The sequence below is a fragment of the Mobula birostris genome, chromosome 3, assembly GCF_030028105.1.
Source record: "Mobula birostris isolate sMobBir1 chromosome 3, sMobBir1.hap1, whole genome shotgun sequence".
Lineage (NCBI taxonomy): Eukaryota > Metazoa > Chordata > Chondrichthyes > Myliobatiformes > Myliobatidae > Mobula > Mobula birostris.
The window spans coordinates 223501621-223520631 of record NC_092372.1 but is presented as its reverse complement, the minus strand read 5'-3'; the positions used below and the strand labels follow the sequence as shown (position 1 = coordinate 223520631).

Below are 19011 nucleotides of genomic sequence, written 5' to 3'. Positions count from 1 at the left end.
GTCCCCGCCTGCATGCACACACTTAGCCCAGCGGTCGTGAAGCATACGGATCCCTTCTTTGTAGAAGTGGTCCACAGCAGGAGTGATTGATAAGTTTGTGACCTAAGGTAGAAGGAGGTGAGCTATTAACTTCAAACTTTCTGCATTTTCACTCAAAGAGTTGAACTGCACGTGCATGTAACAGGAGCGTCTTGGACCTCCAGGTGGTCCACAACAGGGGTGATTGATAAGTTTGTGGCCTTCTAAGGTAGAAGGAGATGAGTTATACAGCTCTCGTTACATGCACGTGCAGTTTAACTCAGTGAAAATGCAGAAAGTTTGAAGTTAATAACTTATCTCCTTCTATCTTAGGCCACGAACATATCAATCACCCCTGCTGTGGACCACTTTCTGGAGGTCCAAGACGCTGACTTCTACAAAGAAGGGATCCGTATGCTCCACGACTGCTGGACTAAGTGTGTAAACGTAGGAAAAATAAATGTGCTAGGTTTTCTAAAATTGACTCCTTCTACCTTAGGCCACGAACTTATCAATCACCCTTCGTACATGCAAAATGTATATGGTGAGTAAAGTTGGTCCTTGCTCTCCAGTCCTGACGAAGGGTCTCTGCCCAAAGCGTTAACTGTTTATTTCCCTCCATAGGTGCTGCCTGACCTAATCAATTCTTCCAGCACCAAGTGAGCCTTGCAACTTCAAGCAAATGTATCTGGTCCAACTCAAATCATCAAATTCCAATAATCATGCCATGAAGAAAGTTAAAATTAGCTATTGATTCTGTATGCTTCAGACCCGGAGAACTATAGTTCAAGATTTAGAAAAAGAACATTTACCTTCAGAATTGTCATGACGTCCAACTGACTGGAAGCTGTGGCCACTAAAGAGTTCACTGTCATCTCGGTCCTCCTCCTGAACTCCTGCTGCCGGGCAGTATAGCACAGAGAGAGGGCCCGGTTGCTGACAATGTGGTAGGCATTCCATGTGTCGGGGTCCATTTCCTTTGTGCATTCTGCTAATGTCTTGGGGACACCAAAGGGAGAAAGAATAATACAGACATACAGTTTCAAGGCCTGGGTCTTTGAACCTAGAAGATTTACAGTGCAGTGCAGACTCACACACGCACCCTGTGCTGGAGGTACTCAGCAGGTCAGGCAGCATCTAGAGAGAGGATTGAAGCAATGCATTTTGTGTCTGTGAGCTTCACAGCGATCTGCCCCACTGTGTGATGAGCTGAGAATGAGGCTCTGGGCCTACTCCGGGCCTATGGACTCAGTTTGGTTTGGAATGCTGTTGCTTGCTTTTATTGGTTGCATGATTTGTCTTTCTCTGCATATTGGGTGTTGGTCTTTTTTAAAAATTGGGTTATTTCGGGTTTCTCGCTTTGTTGCTGCCTGGAAGCAGATGAATCTCAAGGCTGTATAATTTATTCATTCTTTGATCATTAATGTACCTTTAATCAGGAAATGTTTTGGGCAGAGGCATTTTATTTGTCACATGTACATTGAAACACAGTGAAATGCATTATTTGTGATGATTACACTGGGCAGCCCACGAGTGTTGTAATGATTCTGGCACCAACACAGCATGTCCACAACTCACTGACTATCCATATGTTTTGGAATGTGGGATGCAAGGAAACCTCTTGCTCACTGGTGGGATCGCTCTGCTGCTGGAGAAGGAAAGGTTGCCACTGGGCCCAGAGAATGTTGCCCAGGTTTCCTGCGTTTTGGACGTGGACTCAGCCTATAGGTTTCCATCCACACCTCCACACCCCTCACCCAGAGTTTTTTTTTTTTTTTTAAATATTCTGCTTTTTGCCCGATCTTTCTCCTTACTTTGTGCGCGGGAGATTTAGGGGTTGATGTGCCTGTTCGGTTTTTTGTGCAGGGAGGGTTAATGATCGTGCTGCTGTTCTTTTCTTTCTTGGTTTCACGGTTATCTGGAGAAAAAGAATTTCAGAGTTGTATCATTTGATAATAAATGAACCTTTGAACCCACACAGTCACAGGGAGAGCGTACAGGCTCCTTACAGATAGCAGCAGGAATCAAACAGCATCTTGGAGATGATTGCTGTAAAGTGTTGTGCTAGCATGGCCACTATGCTATGTGCTACCCCAATTAAATTTATGAAAAGCTACACACAAATAAAGACGAACCAACAGCCACTGTGCAGAAGACAAAAAATTGTGCAAGTAAAAGGGATCAGCAAAACAAAAGATAACACACATCTCAATGTGAATACATAATCAGATAAGCAAACAGCAGGTACACAAAAATATTTAACTGAAACTTTAAGCATACTTTACTGTGATTTGTAAAATAGTTGCCATCAGCTCATGATCTATTAGATTTAGAACAAAGGCGAGTTTGAAAGTTACTTGGTTTAACTGAGTAACAAAAAGGTTGGTGTTTTAATATAAACACGAGAAAGTCTGCAGATGCTGGAAATCCAGAGTAACACACACAAAATGCTGGAGGAATCCAACACCGATGGAAATGAATAAACAGTCAACGTTTCAGGCAGAGACTCTGCTTCAGGACTGGAAAGGAAGGGGGAAGATGCCAGAATAAAACATCGACTGCTTCATTCGATAGATGCTGCAGGACTTGCCGAATTCCTCCAGCATTTTGTGTGTGTTGCTTTGGTGTTTTATGCGCCATTTCCATCCTCACTCTCAGCTCCATGGTCTGTGGTTTTCCTCATTATCTCTCTCCCCAGTATCAAAAGAAGCCACTTTTACCATGTCTGCTGTGCAGAGGTAGGTTTGACGATGCTCGGCAGCTGCTTGGCAGTTGAACAAGGACACCCCAAGTTTGGAAAGCTCCTCTTCTGAGAGATCACTGCAGGACGATGTTAATTCAGCTATCACCTACATTAAAAGAAAACATTAACTCCAAGTGAGCAACATGCACAATGTCAGAGGAACTCAGCAGGTCAGGCAGTGTGTAGGTTGACGAATAACCAATTGATGCTTTGGGCCAAGACTCTTCATTGGGACTGGAAACAAAGAAGCTGGAATAAGGTGGGTGTTGGAGGAGAGGGGATGAAGTGAGCAGCTGGGAGGAGTTAGGTGGAAGAGTTAAAACGCTGAAGAATTTGGAAACAAGCAACTGAGACGATGGAATAAATGTTTATCTGTGCTCAAACCCATCGTGTGGAACCACCGATAATCACAACGCTGGAATGGGCAGGAAACAAAAATGTGCACAGTTCTCTTTTGTCAAATATAGTCTGAGATTGGTGCTGATCAAGGAGAGTACACAGACAGCAGTTACGACAGCATTGCAACAAAAACGAAGGAGCTGGTTGTGGACTACAGGAGGAATGGAGACAGACTAACCGTTATTGACATCAATGGATCTGGGGTTGAGAGGGTGAACAGCTTTAAGTTCCTCAGCATCCACATCCCCGAGAATTTCACAACGTGGTCTATACACACCAGCTGTGTGGTGAGAAAGGTACAACAGCACCCCTCACTTCTGATGGTTGAGGAAGTTTGATATGGACCCCCAAATCTTAAGGACTTTCTACAGGGACACAATTGAGAGCATCCTGACTGGCTGCATCACTGCCTGGTATGGGAACTATGCCTCCCTTAATCGCAGGATTCTGCAGAGAGTGGTGCGGACAGCCCAGCACATCTGTCGTTGTGAAATTCCCATGATTCAGGACATTTACAAGACAGGTGTGTAAAAAGGGCCCGAAGGATCATTGGGGATCCAAGTCACCCCAACAATCTATTCCAGCTCCTACCATCCAGGAAACAGTACCACAGCATAAAAGCCAGGACCAACAGGCTCCAGGACAGTTTCTTCCACCAGGCCATCAGACTGATTAATTCACACTGATACAACTGTATTTCTACGTTACATTGACTGTTCTATATATTATAAGTTACTATGATTGCACATTTAGACAGAGACGTAACGTAAAGATTTTTACTCCCCATGTATGTGAAGGATGTAAAAAACAAAGTCAATTCATTTGACTCATTAGAGGGGATTACAGGCAATTATCATCTTCATAGCACCCCAGTAAAGCAGCATGAGCACAGAACATTTGCAATGCCATGCAGTCAAGTTGTTATCCTTTCAGCATTATGAATATCAGGCTTTCCTATAATAAGTGGGAGATGCAGTCCTGAGCCATCCACCGCCATTCGACATCAGCAGTTCTACTTTGACACTCTTATAGAATCAGGGTTGTACAATGTTGAAACAGGCCCTTTAGCCCACAGTGACCACGCCAATCATCATGCCTATTTAATACTAACCCTAGTTGCATGTATGAACTCCATGTCCACACATGCTCTGCTCATTCATGTACCTATCCTGATCCCCCTAAATGTTGTTACTGTTCCTGCCTCCATCTCCTCCCCTGGCAACTCACTCCAAATACAAACCACTTGACCTTCAGATCTGCTTTAAACCTCCTCTGTTGCCTGAAACCCATGTCCTTCAGTTTTAGACACCCTTACATAGGAAACAGACATTGGCCATCTCCTCTACCTCTCAATTATACACCCCTATTGTATCACCTTTCAGCCAGCTCTGCGGGTGGCGAGGTGGAGATACGTCTCTACCAAAGGTGGTGTAAGGCACTCCTTCCCTCCGCTAGCCTGCAGGTCACTTTTGGGCAAGGTATAGCACCTGCTTAGCTGCTTAATCAGGGTCACGTGAGGCCATGGGAGAAGGTGGTGGATGGTCGTCTGAGCAGCCGATGCAGATCATAAGTCCTGGCTATGCGACCACTGACATCAGGCAGACAATCTTTGAAGGATATTGATAATGGCTAGGCTCACCTGACTTGTAAAGACACTGCCCAGAAGATAATGTTCAATCACTTCTGTAGAACAATTTGCCAGGAACATCATGGTCTCCATAATTGCCTGCTCACACAGCACATAACGACAATAAGCCTCCTTCACACCAGGGAAAACAGGGCCATCTTGTCCAATCTCTCCTGACAACTCGAGCCCTCCAATTTACAATATCCTTGTAAATCTTCTCTGCATCTTCTCTAGTGCAGCGGTCCCCAACCACCGGGCCGTGAGGAAACGATATGAGTCAGCTGCACCTTTCCTCATTCCCTGTCACGCACTGTTGAACTTGAACATAGGGTTGCCAACTGTCCCGTATTTGCCGGGACATCCCATATATCGGGCTAAATTGGTTTGTCCCATATTTCCCCCGCTAAAGTAGAGCGTTCCTATGAAACCTTTCGTGCCGAAATGGCGTGAAGCGAAGAAGCAATTACCATTAATTTATATGGGAAACATTTTTCAGTGTTTCCAGACCCAAAAAATAACCTAACAAATCACACCAAATAACACAAAAACCTAAAATAACATTAACATATAGTGAAAGCAGGAATGATAAGATAAATACACAACCTATATTAAGTAGAAATAATGTATGTGCAGCGCAGTCGGGATGATTAAGGAAAAACCGATTTGTAAGGGGGGGGGGAAATCGGCAAGTACACACATGCGCACGTCACGCATGAGCACACAGGAGCCTGCGCAAGGCTTCATGGTCATAGTAGTCTTTCCTGGGCTAAACACAAGTGTCCCGGGATTTGACTGCTACTTTTGTCTCTTATTTGGGAGTGAGAAAGTTGGCAACCCCAACTGTAAAAGACATGTTGAGGTGAGTTTAACCCCACTTGAACACCGGGGAGGGGGGCCAGTCCGCAAGAATATTGTCAATATTAAACTGGTCCGCGGTGCAAAAAAGATTGGGGACCCCTGCTCAAGCGTAAATGCATCCTTCCTGAAGCCTGGTAGTCTTTTGCACCACAGGCTGAAAACCTACTAAAGTCGGAAGATTTACAAGAGCGAGATTTTATCCCAAAAAAAAGGAGGGGGGTGGGGGGGGGGGAGGAAAAGCTACATCCATAGTTGGGGGTGGATCTATAAAGTTGTGAAGAATCTGGTCATTAATTAATAAAGAACTCATGGGAAGTAGTCTGCTGCATAGAAGCAGTAATTTAGCTGAACACTTCCTGAAGATGTTAAGTATTCAGGGGAGAGGAAGGGAAGGAGGCCCAAAATAAACAGCATCAGTCTAACCTGAAAAAGTGAGTAGTGTTTGGTTAGTTCAATTTCCACTACTCTGTGGAGTTTGTACATTCTCCTCATTACTGTGTGGGTTTCCTCTGGGTGCCCTGCTTTCCTCCCACAGTCCAAAGGCACACCAGTTAGCAGGTTAATTGATCACATGGGTGTAAAAGAGCAATACAGGCTCATGGGCTGGAAAGACCTGTTACTGTGATGAATTTATAAAATAAAAACTCAACCGTTTATTCTATCAGGATCAGGAACTCCAGCCTATGTTACTTGCCTAGGGATCTATTGCAGTACCAATAATCAGTCTGAACTCCATTATGCACAGACCCAAGCCCACCGGCGAAAGGAGGCGCATAGGACACGAGGCCAGCAATCCTATCCCAGAAAACTCCAGAGCTACAGAAACACCAACAGAAGCTCCAAAGACCTCATCCCTGGGAAAGGAAGGACCTTCGCCTAGAAGACACATGCAGTGAAAGCAGAAGCTACAGTTGCTGATCAACCTTCTGCCCAGGACGGAGGACTCTAGTGAGCTGCTGTCAGCGGTCTATGCCTCGGCAGGGCTGATGGGCTGAAGAAGAAGGCAGAGTCAGTGAGATTCAGTCAGCCCGCAGGTCTCAGAGCCTTGTGACTCTTATGCCATTTGCAAACCCTGCTATTCACAAGAATGTCACAAGATATCACTCATTAAACTTGAGAATTACAAGACAACTTTTGCAGAAAGTTGACCAACTGCAGGGGCGGTTCATGACTTTAAAAAGTTAGAGAATTTGGAAATCAAATTTCAGCTCAAGATTTTCCAAAAAACCGGAGCCAAGATTGACCACTACAGATACAGATGGCAAATTCAATACTGCTTTGATGTTAATTCTCAATAACAAGTTCAAAGCCGATGTTTAATGGGGAAAACAAATTCAATATGCTAGTCCTATTTACTTAATGGTACTGTAAAATGATTTTGGATGAAAATGTTCCTTGCTGTATTTCTCTCCACTGAACAATCGAGCAGAATATGGCAAAGGTAAAAAACTTCAGTTCCCAACAACAGATGTTGTTTCTCAAAAGGAGAGTGGTTTTCATCAGGCAACAGTTGACCATACCTCTGGAGAGGTACATGCTTCAAGGCACCAAACAACACATTTCTCAATTAAATACATGCCAGTGGGAGTTATTCTTTTCAGAATCATCTGGCAGGATTCAGGACAACCATTACAGGTTACCAAGACAAAAGGGGAGGTCTCAACTTTAGGAGATTTTTGGGAGTTTTCACTTAACCATGGTGCCCTTCGCAATTCTAAAGGTGGTACACTTCACAACCCTAAATTTGAATCAATTTGATCAATGTTTGCTGGGCAACTTTGAAGGATCTCTATGACAGCTTTCTTCCTGTGTAGGGACCAATGTTCTGGAACATATTAATTGGGAGCAGGAATTGGCTATTTAGCCCCTAAAACTGCCTTACCAAATAAACTGATTGTAACCTCTAACCTACATTTCTGCCTGACATCAGTAACTTTGCACCTGTTGCTTTATCAAAATTACTTTTGCCTTAAAATATTCAAAGAATATTTCCACCACCGTTTGACGAAGAGAGCTCCAAAGACTCAACTCTTTATAAATAGTTTATTTCATCAGGATTTTAAACAGGCAACTCCTAGTTCTGGTTTCTCCCACAGGAGAGAACACTCTGCATTTACCCTGACCAAAAAAAGATCTGTGTTCTCTCTCATCCTTCTAAACTATCATATACAAGCCTGGCATATCCAGTATTTCCTGAGGGGAATATGCCCATACCAAGTCAAAACAAGAGATTCTGCAGAAGCTTTGCAAATCCAAAGCAGTACAAGAAATGCTGGAGAACTCAGCAAGTCAGCCAGCAACTGTAGAGAGGGATAAATAGTTGATGGTTCAGGCAAAGACCCTTCAACGTCAACTGTTCATTCCCCTTTATAGAGGCTGCCAGACCTGCTGAGTTCCTCCAGCATTTTGTGCGTCATCCAGGAATAGTCCCACACAATGTTTATAAATAGTTCCGACACAGGTAAAATCATTCACTCTTTGGTCTGTGCCCCATAGGGGTCCAGGGACAACAGGGTTTTCTCCCGAGGAGGCATCGTAAGCAAACAGATCAGCTGCACCTGCAGCTCTGATTCATCACAACGTGCAATTTGACCCCTGCAAACAGTCCGACTTCACTGAACTCCCCCTGACAGCTCACTTGCAGCGAAAGGGACAAAGAAATGCCATCAGCAGACGGGCTCAAGCCCTTGGGCAGCAAAGGGAGCCCAAGCAGATGTTGGCTGGCTCAGCAGACCCTACAAGAGCACAGACTCGGATCAAACCATAGGAGGTCTATCTTCCAAAGTGTTTGGTGCTTCACATGGAGACAAGGGACTGAAAATGCTGGAATCCAAAGCAACAAACTACATGCTGGAGAAACTCGGTGGGTCAAACAGCATCTGTCGTGGTCGTGCTAGTGGGGAGGAGGGGTGGAAAACAGAGCGATTGTTGATGTCTTATGTCAACAGTTCCTTCCCACCCACCATCTTCAGCTCAACCAGAGCTGCTCCAGCAGATATCATTTTTATTTAGAGATAAATAAAGGATTATTTATTTAGGAAAGATATTAATAAGGTTAAAAGAGTGCAGAGAAGATTTACAAGGATGTTGCCGGGACTTGAGAAACTCAGTTACAGAGAAAGGTTGAATAGGTTAGAACTTCATTCCCTGGAGCGTGGAAGAATGAGGGGAGATTTGATAGAGGTATATAAAATTATGATGGGTATAGATAGAGTGAATACAAGCAGGCTTTTTCCACTGAGGCAAGGGGAGAAAAAAAACCAGAGGACATGGGTTAAGGGTGAGGGGGGAAAGTTTAAGGGGAACATTGGGGGGGCTTCTTCACACAGAGAGTGGTGGGAGTATGGAATGAGCTGCCAGATGAGGTGGTAAATGCGGGTTCTTTTTTAACATTTAAGAATAAATTGGACAGATACATGGATGGGAGGTGTATGGAGGGATATGGTCCGTGTGCAGGTCAGTGGGACTAGGCAGAAAATGGTTCGGCACAGCCAAGAAGGGCCAAAAGGCCTGCTTCTCTGCTGTAGTTTTTCTATGGTTTCTATACAGTGCAGTAACAAGCCCTTCTGGCCCATCAGCCCACAGCATCCAATTACACCCACGTGAACAACTAACTTACTGACCCATACATCTTAGGAATGTGGGAGGAAACTGGAGCACCCAGAGGAAAGTCACGTTATCATGGGGATAATGTACAAATACCTTACACACTAATGTGCCAAGCCAGATTGTGTTGCTGTAGGGGCTAATGTTAGTGTGTCAGTATTGATGCAGTAACAAAGAAGGCATGACAGTGGCTATATTTCATTAGAAGTTGAGGAAATTTGGTATGTCAAAGACACTCACAAATTTCTACAGGCGTATCGCGGACAGCATTCTAACTGGCTGAAGGGGAGGGGCACTATGCAATTAGAAAATGCTGCGGAAAGTTGTAAACTCAGTCAGCTCCATCACGGGCGCCAGTCTCCACAGCATCCAGGACATCTTCAAGGAGCAATGCCTCAAAGAGGCGACACCCAACATTAAGGGACCCCCATCACCCTGGACATCTCTTCTCCTCATTGCTACCATCAGGGATTAGGTACAGGAGCTTGAAGACACACAGTCAATGATTCAGGAACAGTTTCTTCACCCCCTGCCATCGGATTTCTGAATGGACATTGAGCCCATGAACACAACCACTTTACTCTTTTTGCACTACCTATTTAATTCAAAATTTAATCAATTTTTTATACATATACACACACACATTCTTACCATAATTTACAGATTTTTTATGATGTATTGCACAATACTGCCACCGCAAAGTCAACAAATTTCACAACATATGCCAGTGGTATTAAACCCGATGCTGACCCGAAATTGATTTTACTTTAAGTGCCCCATCTTTCTCCCCCACTCGTCTGGTCACGGTCCCTTTTAAAAAAAAGATGCAAGCTAACAAAGCAAAATGACTGTTCATTTATACATGAAACTATGTTATTAACATTCACCACAATTCCCAGGATCCCCCAGCAAGTGCTAATCATTTGCTCCAAGCAGTTACAGTAATTCAATTGGCTAAACAAGGCTACCCAAAGGAGCTGCATGAAACCAATGAGATAACAGGATTAGGGTGGTGAATTACATTGCCTAAGTGTATGTTACTCAGGAATGTAGTAAAGCACATACGCAGCAGGTTACTCAAGAAAGTTAAAAACCCATGGGGTCCAAGAGAAACAATAAATGGACTGGGTGAGAGGCAATGGTTGATTGGGTTTTAAGTGACTGGAGGTTTCTGGCAGTAGGATTCAGCAAGGTTCAAGCTAGAACTGTACAAAGCACTAGCTAGACCTCACTTACGATGACTGTTCACAGTTCTAATCACCAAACTACAGGGAAGGTGCTGACGGCTTACAAGGACTGTCTGTAGACAGTCAAGGAGAGAAGGAAGTGAAATGGAAGAAATGAAAACGATCTTGGTCAGTGGGACTCTGAAGGCAGATCTGAAGTGGGGTCACACTGAAATTTGAGTTCATTTCAGCATGGGAAACATAGCTGCAGACCACCTGCACTATTTTATAATACATGTTTCACTCTCTTCGACCACTCCCCTCCCCACCCACCATTCCTGATACCAAAAGACGCAGGCAATCTTAACATACTGTGTACCACCATACAGGTCCACAAGTCATGGGAACAGACCAGCTATGAACCATCGAGTCTTCTCCACCATTCTACCATGGCTGATTTACTTTCCCTCTCAACAATATTCTCCTGTAACTTTTAACATCATTACTGATCAAGAACCTACCAACCTCCACTTTAAATATACCCAATGACTTGGCCTCCACAGCCACCTGGAGCAAAAAAGTCCACAGGTTCACTTCCCTCTGGCTAAAAAAATTCCTCCATCTCTGTTTTAACAGGATGTCCTTATATTCTGAGGCTATGCCCTCTAGTCCTAGACTCTCCCACTATTAGAAACATCCTCTCCACATCCACTCAATCCAGGCCTTTCAATGCAACACACACAAATGCTGGAGCAACTCAGCAGGCCAGGCAGCATCTATGGAAAAGATGAAACAGTTGATGTTTTGGCCGAGACCCTTCATAGGGACTACTGGAGAAGAAGAGAAGTCAGAGTAGGCGGGAGGACGGGCGGAAGGAGTACAAGGTGGTGGGTGATAGGTGAAACCGGGAGAGGGGAAGGGGTGAAGTAAAGAGCTGCAAAGTTGATTCGTAAAAGAAATGAAGGGCTGGAGAAGGGGGGAGTCTGGTAGTAGAGTAAACCATGGAAGAAAGGGAAGGAGGAGGAATACCAGAGAGAGGTGATGGGTAGGTGAGTAGATAAGGTGAGAGGGAAACAGGAATGGGAAATGTTGAAGGGGGTGGGGGCGGGGCAAGAGGGAGGGCAATTATGGGAAGTTCGAGAAATCGATGTTCAGGCCGTCAGATTGGAGGCTACCCAGACAGAATATAAGGTGCTGCTCCTCTAACCTGAGTGTGGCCTCATTGCAGCAGTAGAGGCGGCCATGGACAGACAGGTTACTATGTATGTAAACACGAGGAAATCTGCAGATGCTGGAATTTCAAGCAACACACATCAAAGTTGCTGGTGAACGCAGCAGGCCAGGCAGCATCTCTAGGAAGAGGTACAGTCGACGTTTCGGGCCAAGACCCTTCGTCAGGACTAACATCGACTGTACCTCTTCCTAGAGATGCTGCCTGGCCTGCTGCGTTCACCAGCAACTTTGATGTGTGTTGCTTGAATTTCCAGCATCTGCAGAATTCCTGTTGTTTCTGGAGTATTGTGTTCCATTTTGGTCATCAAATTACAGGAAGGATATAAATAAGGTTGAAAGAGTACAGAGAAGGTTTACAAGGATGTTGCTGGGACTTGAGAAACTCAGTTACAGAGAAAGGTTGAATAGGTTAGGACTTTATTCCCTGGAGCGTAGAAGAATGAGGGGAGATTTGATAGAGGTATATAAAATTATGATGGGTATAGATAGAGTGAATGCAAGCAGGCTTTTTCCACTGAGGCAAGGGGAGAAAAAAGCCAGAGGACATGGGTTAAGGTTGAGGGGGAAAAAGTTTAAAGGGAACATTGGGGGGGGGGTTCTTCACACAGAGAGTGGTGGGAGTGTGGAATGAGCTGCCAGATGAGGTGGTAAATGCGGGTTCTTTTTTTTAACATTTAAGAATAAATTGGACAGATACATGGATGGGAGGTGTATGGAGGGATATGGTCCGTGTGCAGGTCAGTGGGACTAGGCAGAAAATGGTTCGGCACAGCCAAGAAGGGCCAAAAGGCCTGTTTCTGTGCTGTGGTTTTTCTATGGTTTCTAGTCCATACCAAGCCTTTTCTGAATCGTCCCAATGAAATACACCTGGACCAGAGTTAATGGAGTTTTAGTACTATACAGTGACTCTGAGTTTGAGCTGACCGTGAGCAAGAGATATAGGTAATTGGCAAAGTAATTGTGGTGATGTGGTTTGTCACGTGCTACATTTAATTTGCTTCCATTGGCAACACTCCCAGGCTGAAGAATTATAGTTATGAAGAGAAAACAATCAGGCCCTGCCTGTTTACTCTTGTTACATCTCCTCTGGGCCTCTGCTTTCTAAATGAGGAGCGTAGGCACAGGGAAAATAAGGAGTACAACAAATCCCTTGGAGAGGTGACAAGGAGCATAAATTCAATTCTCCAGCTGATTTGCATCACAATGTAGCCCAAGATAATCCTCCTCATAATTTATGTCACCAATTTTTTTTTACATCTGCAGACTTCCTAATCACAGTTACAAAATTTATATCCAGGTTGTTAATATATTATCACAAACATTACAGGGTTCCAGCACCAATCCTTCCCGTCACAGGCAAAGCCCTCACCAGCACTAACTGTAAGGAGGTTGTACATTCTCCCCATGACTGTGTAGGTTTCCTCTGGGTGCTCCAGTTTCCTCCTACAGTCCAAAGAAGCAAGTTAATTGGTCATTGTAAATTGTCACATGATCAGGCCAGGGTTAAATCACAGGCTGTGGGGTGGCAAGCTCAAAGGGCCAGGATACAATATTTTGCATTGTATCTCAATAAATCGACAATTTACGTGGAGCGCTGCCACAAGAAAGCAGCATCCATCAAAGAGCCACACCATCTTGGGCATGCCTGCTGGCAACTAGTAATGGGTAGGAGGTCCAGGAGCTTTAAGTCTCTAAGCTAACAGATTTAGTTACCACCCTACAATCATCAGGCTCCTGAACCAGCATGAATAACTTCATTCACAACTCAGAACTGACTCCACAACCTATGGACCCACTTTCAAGGACTGCGTACAACTTGTGCTCTCAGTTTCTCCCCTTCCCACCCTTTATTTCCAGTTTGTTTTCTTTTTAACATTGGTTGTTTGTCAGTTTTTATTATAGTGTTTTTTTTAAATAAATTCTGTTGTATTTCTTCATTTTTATGTAGGTATCTGCAAGAAAATGATCTCAAGGTAGTGTCTGGCGACATACATGTACTTTGATAATAAATTTACTTTGAGTACCATCAGGGAGGAGGTGCAGGAGTCTGAAGACATACACTGAGTGATTCAGAAACAGCTTCTTCCCTTCCACCATCAGATCTCTGAATGGCCCACGTGCACCACCTCATCATTCCTTTCTTTTGCACTGTGCATTTGGTAATTTATAATCATTGTTTGTCTTTACACTGTACTGCTGCCTCATGAAGGGTATCAGTCCAAGGCATCGATTGTTGATGCTGCCTGACCTGCTGAGTTCCTCCAGCATTTTGTGAGAGATGCAGTAGGTTTGTATAGTCTCCTTGACGTTTTGTGGTTCTCTCGTGACAAACACCTTGTACTAAGGTACAGATCTCAGACTGAATATTAAGGGAGAGGAGGTGTTGGAGTTGTTAAAATACATTAGGACGGATAAGTCCCCGGGGCCTGACAGAATATTTCCCAGGCTGCTCCATGAGACGAGGGAAGAGATTACTGAGCCTCTGGCTAGGATCTTTATGTCCTCGTTGTCCACGGGAATGGTACCGGAGGATTGGAGGGAGGCGAATGTTGTCCCATTGTTCAAAAAAGGTAGTAGGGATAGTCCGTTTATTAACGACCTGGATGTGGGGGTAGAAGGGTGGGTTGGCAAGTCTGCAGGTGACACAAAGGTTGGTGGTGTTGTAGATAGTGTAGAAGATTGTCAAAGATTACAGAGAGACATTGGTAGGATGCAGAAGTGAGCTGAGAAGTGGCAGATGGAGTTCAACCCGGAGAAGTGTGAGGTGGTACACTTTGGAAGGATAAACTCCAAGGCAGAGTACAAAGTAAATGGCAGGATACTTGGTAATGTGGAGGAGCAGAGGGATCTAGGGACACATGTCCACAGATCCCTGAAAGTTGCCTCACAGGTAGATAGGGTAGTTAAAGTTTATGGGGTGTTAGCTTTCATAAGTCGAGGGATAGAGTTTAAGAGTCACGATGTAATGATGCAGCTCTATAAAACTCTGGTTAGGCCACACTTGGAGTACTGTGTCCAGTTCTGGTCGCCTCACTATAGGAAGGATGTGGAAGCACTGGAAATGGTACAGAGGAGATTTACCAGGATGCTGCCTGGTTTAGAGAATATGAATTATGATCAGAGATTAAGGGAGCTAGGGCTTTACTCCTTGGAGAGAAGGAGGATGAGAGGAGACATGATAGAGGTGTACAAGATAATAAGAGGAATAGATAGAGTGGATAGCCAGCACCTCTTCCCCAGGGCACCACTGCTCAATACAAGAGGACATGGCTTTAAGGTAAGGGGTGGGAAGTTCAAGGGGGATATTAGAGGAAGGTTTTTTACTCAGAGAGTGGTTGGTGCATGCAAACTGCCTGAGTTAGTGGTAGAGGCAGATACACTCATGAAGTTTAAGGCACTACTAGACAGGTATATGGAGGAATTTAAGGTGGGGGGGGGTGTTATATGGGAAGCAGGGTTTGAGGGTCGGCACAACATTGTGGGCCGAAGGGCCTGTAATGTGCTGTACTGTTCTATGAATTTTGTACAATTTAGCAACAACGTTCAAAGTAAAATTTATCATCAGATTACACACATGCCCCACATACAACCCAGACTCTCTCTGTGGGCATGCAGTACTGTAACAAGAGGGGAACATTTGCCTTCAGCGCCACTCTGGGGTGTCACAGATCAAAGCCAACGCGATTAGGAAGAACAAAGCCTCACGAAAGTATTCCTCCTTCCTTTATGGAAGATCGGTTACCGACAATTTGAAAACTACCAGAGATTTTAAGCAAACTTTTCCTCTGAGGGACTAAGTAAGCCTCAGTTTCAAACATTACTTGGAAGAATGTTATGCGATTTAATCAAAGCTTTTTAAATAACTAAATTCAGTAGATGCAGTATTGTCTTAGCCATCTGGCATCCATGGGGAATATAAGCTGCCAAATGCAGTATGAGAATTGCCTTCACATTGCTGTATCTCAGGTAACAGCATTCTACACACCAACCTTAATCATGCAAAATACAGCAATACTAAATCAAATTATCATGCTCACCATGACATGGTGCCAAACCTTTAGAGAAAAAAACAGCTGTTGATCAGCATACAATCACACTGTCCTAAAATACTAGAAACATAAACAAACTAATAATTCTAATTTACAAACTCAAGGGATTCTATAGATGCTCTGGATTTCCAGCCACACACACACACAAAATGCTGGAGGAACTCAGCAGGCCAGGCAGCATCTGTGGAGGGGATTTGGCCAAGACCCTTCATCAGGACCAAATAATTTGACGACACAATTCATCCGTTTGCAGCACTGCCCCTCAGCAACACTGAGCCTGAACACCCACTGAGTGGTTATTCAGTGTGTCAAGCCTAGACCTACACAGAGCAGATACCCCAGAATTAGAAAGTAGTTTTTTTTTTTAAATCACTGACATATCTCATGAAATGTGTTGTTTTGCAGCAACAATACAGCACAAGTTCAAGTTTTTTTGACATTCTACGGAAATGGGAACCATTGACATTTTGGGCCGAGATCTTTCATCAGGACAAGAAGAAAATAATTAAGTTGCTTAATATTCTCAGAAAATTTTTGATGGTTGCATGAAAATTCAGGAGGCATAAAATACCAGAGAAACAAGAGGTTACCACTGCACACCAAGAAATCCACGTGGCATGAATCCAGAACAAGAGCAGATAAAACCGAAAATCAGGAGTGGAATCTGCAATGGTGAACCTCAGGCATTAGTGCCGGGACCTTGTTTCCAACATGACTTGGACAGGAACGTAGGGAATAGGATTAGTAAGTTTCAACTGAGACAAAAATTGGATCCATAGTAAAGAACGTTGTCTCAGGATTAAGCAGGACATACATTAGCTTTCTTCACCAAGTATCATCACCTTGCCCTGGTGGAGAGGTTTGTGAGCTCCTGAGATCCCAAAAGCAATGTTGTCTGGAGCTGAGCTCCTGGTAGGGTCACCCATGGTGGCAAGGTCAAGGGGGAGGTTCCAGACACAGTGACCCACCCACGACCTCGGCAGCGGGTAATGACACATCACAACCACAGTGAAGGCAGAGGAAAGCTGCAGCAGTAAAGGGTCTTGCATCATCTTGCATTCCATGCATGAGACCCTGACCTGTCAAGGACCATGTGGTGGCCCCCCCCATGCATCAGCCTCCTCACATTAAACAAAGTCACGCACAGGCATTCTCCATTAGGAGAACATCGTCCTCAACTCAAGTAATGATGCGACTACATCAGCTAGAAAGCCGGGTGGAATAGTGGCAGAAAATTTAATTCAGATGTGAGCTTATGCTCTTTGGAGGTCAAATTCTGGCAAAACAGAGTAATTGGCAGGGACCTCATCAATGCTGAGGTACAAATGAAACCCAGGGGGGGATAGCTCCCAGAAAGCAACGATACAGTTAAAGAATGGAGTGAAAAGCAGTATTATAATCTTCATAGACAAGGCACTGAGTACAAGAATAAGTTCAGGTTGTAGTTGTACAAACATTGGTTAGACTACAGTTCACATATCGTGCGCATTTCTGGTCACAACACCACCTCAATGTGATAGCAATATAGATTTCAGAAGTCTTTCCCAGAATGTTTTGTGGAGCAAACACAGCAGCTATGACAGGGAACCGGATATAAACGGCTTATTCTCACTGGAATCTAGCAGACTGACAGGTGACCATCTGGAATATTATAACATTACAGAACAGGGGGAAAAAAAATCATCTTCCCTCCTACAGGGGGTGCTGAGTACATAGAACAAGCTGCCAGAGGAAGTTCAAAGTAGATTTATTATCATGGTATATATGGGTGGCAGGGTGGAGATACATCTCCCTCCACTAGCCTGCTGGTCACCCTTGGGCAAGGTGTAGCACTTGCCTAGTTCCCCGATCAGGGTCGTGTGAAGCCATGAGAGCAGGTGCTGGAATGTCATGTGAGCAACTGGTGCATATCACAAGTCCTGGTTAGGCAACCACTGATGCCAGGCAGACAATCCCTGAAGAGTATTGATAACGGCTGGGGCCACCATATTGTAAAGACACTGCCCAGAAGGCAGTAATGGCAATCCATTACTGTAGAAAAATTTGCCAAGAACAAACATGGAAAGTTGTTCCATGGAAAGATCATGATTGCCCATGTCATACAAACAAGCAATATGTTACCATATACTACCCTGAGATTCAGCTTTGTCTGGTATTTACAACAGAATTTACAAAAACTACACAAATAGACAACCAAGATCCAACGTGCAAAAGACAAACTGTGCAAATAAAATGAATACTGCAAACACAAGCTACAGAGTCCTTGAAAGTGAGTCACTAGATGGTAGAATTGATGATGAATGAAGTTATCCACACCCGTTCAGGAGCCAGATGGCTGTAGAAACTGATAGGTGTTGTGGAACCTAATCACAGAAGAGGACATATCCTAGATCGTGAGGGTCTTTGATTTTGGATGACTGGGCTTCCACAGCCATCCATGTCAATGAGTCCCACAGAAAACATGGATAAGGGAATTCCTCCTGGTGAGATTGTGTCCTCTGAAGGCAAGCGCATCTTCCTTGCTATGCCATCTCCTTGTACAGCCAGCTGCAGTGAGCTATGGACACCTCTCCAGCCTTTCAATCTATGGTAGTAAGGGACTGATTACGTTCCAGCACATGTGACAATAAGCTTATTTAAATCTATAATGCCCTATTCTTTTGTCATTCGCCTGGCCACATTACCCACCAACTATCTCATCCCTTCTAAATTATTGGTAGAGGCCATTCAGCCCATTAGGTCGATACCCACTGTCCCGGTTGGGCTCCCCTCCGTCACCACGCCGACTCACCGCCTGTTGGCAGCTGTCCAACTGCGGCCGGAGCGACTCGGCCACGAACCCTGGGTCAGTTACGCTCATCTCGAAGGGAGGGAGCGGCCGGGGGCTGGGACAGGGACAGGCGGGCTCGGCCGGGCGCAGGAACCAGCCGAAGGCAGCGGAGCCACGGACGGCGATGAAGTAGGAGAGCCCGAGGATCAGAAAGCCGGACGCCATGGCGGACAGCCGAAAGGACGAGGGTCGCGCCGGGCGACGCCTCAGGGCCCCGTCCACTTAAATCGGCCGCGCGGCGACCCCGGTGCTCACGTGCCAGGATACAGCCAATCATTTGCGAGTTTCTCCAGAGACCCGCCCCTCTGCTCTGCCGCGCGGAATCCCAGCGGACAGTGACGTGGGAAATGCACGACCGATACGCCGACCCGGGCAGGCTGGGGGTTGCGTACAAATACACCGACCCGGGCAGGCTGGGGGTTGCGTACAGATACACCGACCCGGGCAGGCTGGGGGTTGCGTACAAATACACCGACCCGGGC

At 44.9% G+C, this 19011-nt stretch overlaps 1 protein-coding gene across 6 annotated transcripts in view; it reads right to left on the bottom strand.

Annotated features, from left to right (window-relative positions):
• Nucleotides 1–18765, bottom strand: part of bmb (brambleberry) — a 71343-nt gene extending 52578 nt beyond the window's left edge. For 4 of the 6 annotated variants that reach the window (XM_072254228.1, XM_072254227.1, XM_072254231.1 and 1 more), the window contains exons 1-3: nucleotides 18491–18765; nucleotides 2739–2867; nucleotides 831–1016 (exon numbers count right to left, since the gene is read on the bottom strand). In XM_072254228.1, the coding sequence (XP_072110329.1) occupies nucleotides 831–1016; nucleotides 2739–2867; nucleotides 18491–18694 (519 nt within the window). In that variant the 5' untranslated portion in view covers nucleotides 18695–18765. Of the gene's footprint in view, nucleotides 1–830; nucleotides 1017–1832; nucleotides 1937–2738; nucleotides 2868–18490 lie in introns of all 6 variants that reach the window. The other 2 variants (XM_072254232.1, XM_072254229.1) reach the window with 2 other exon arrangements.
• Between the last annotated feature and the right edge of the window lie 246 nt (nucleotides 18766–19011).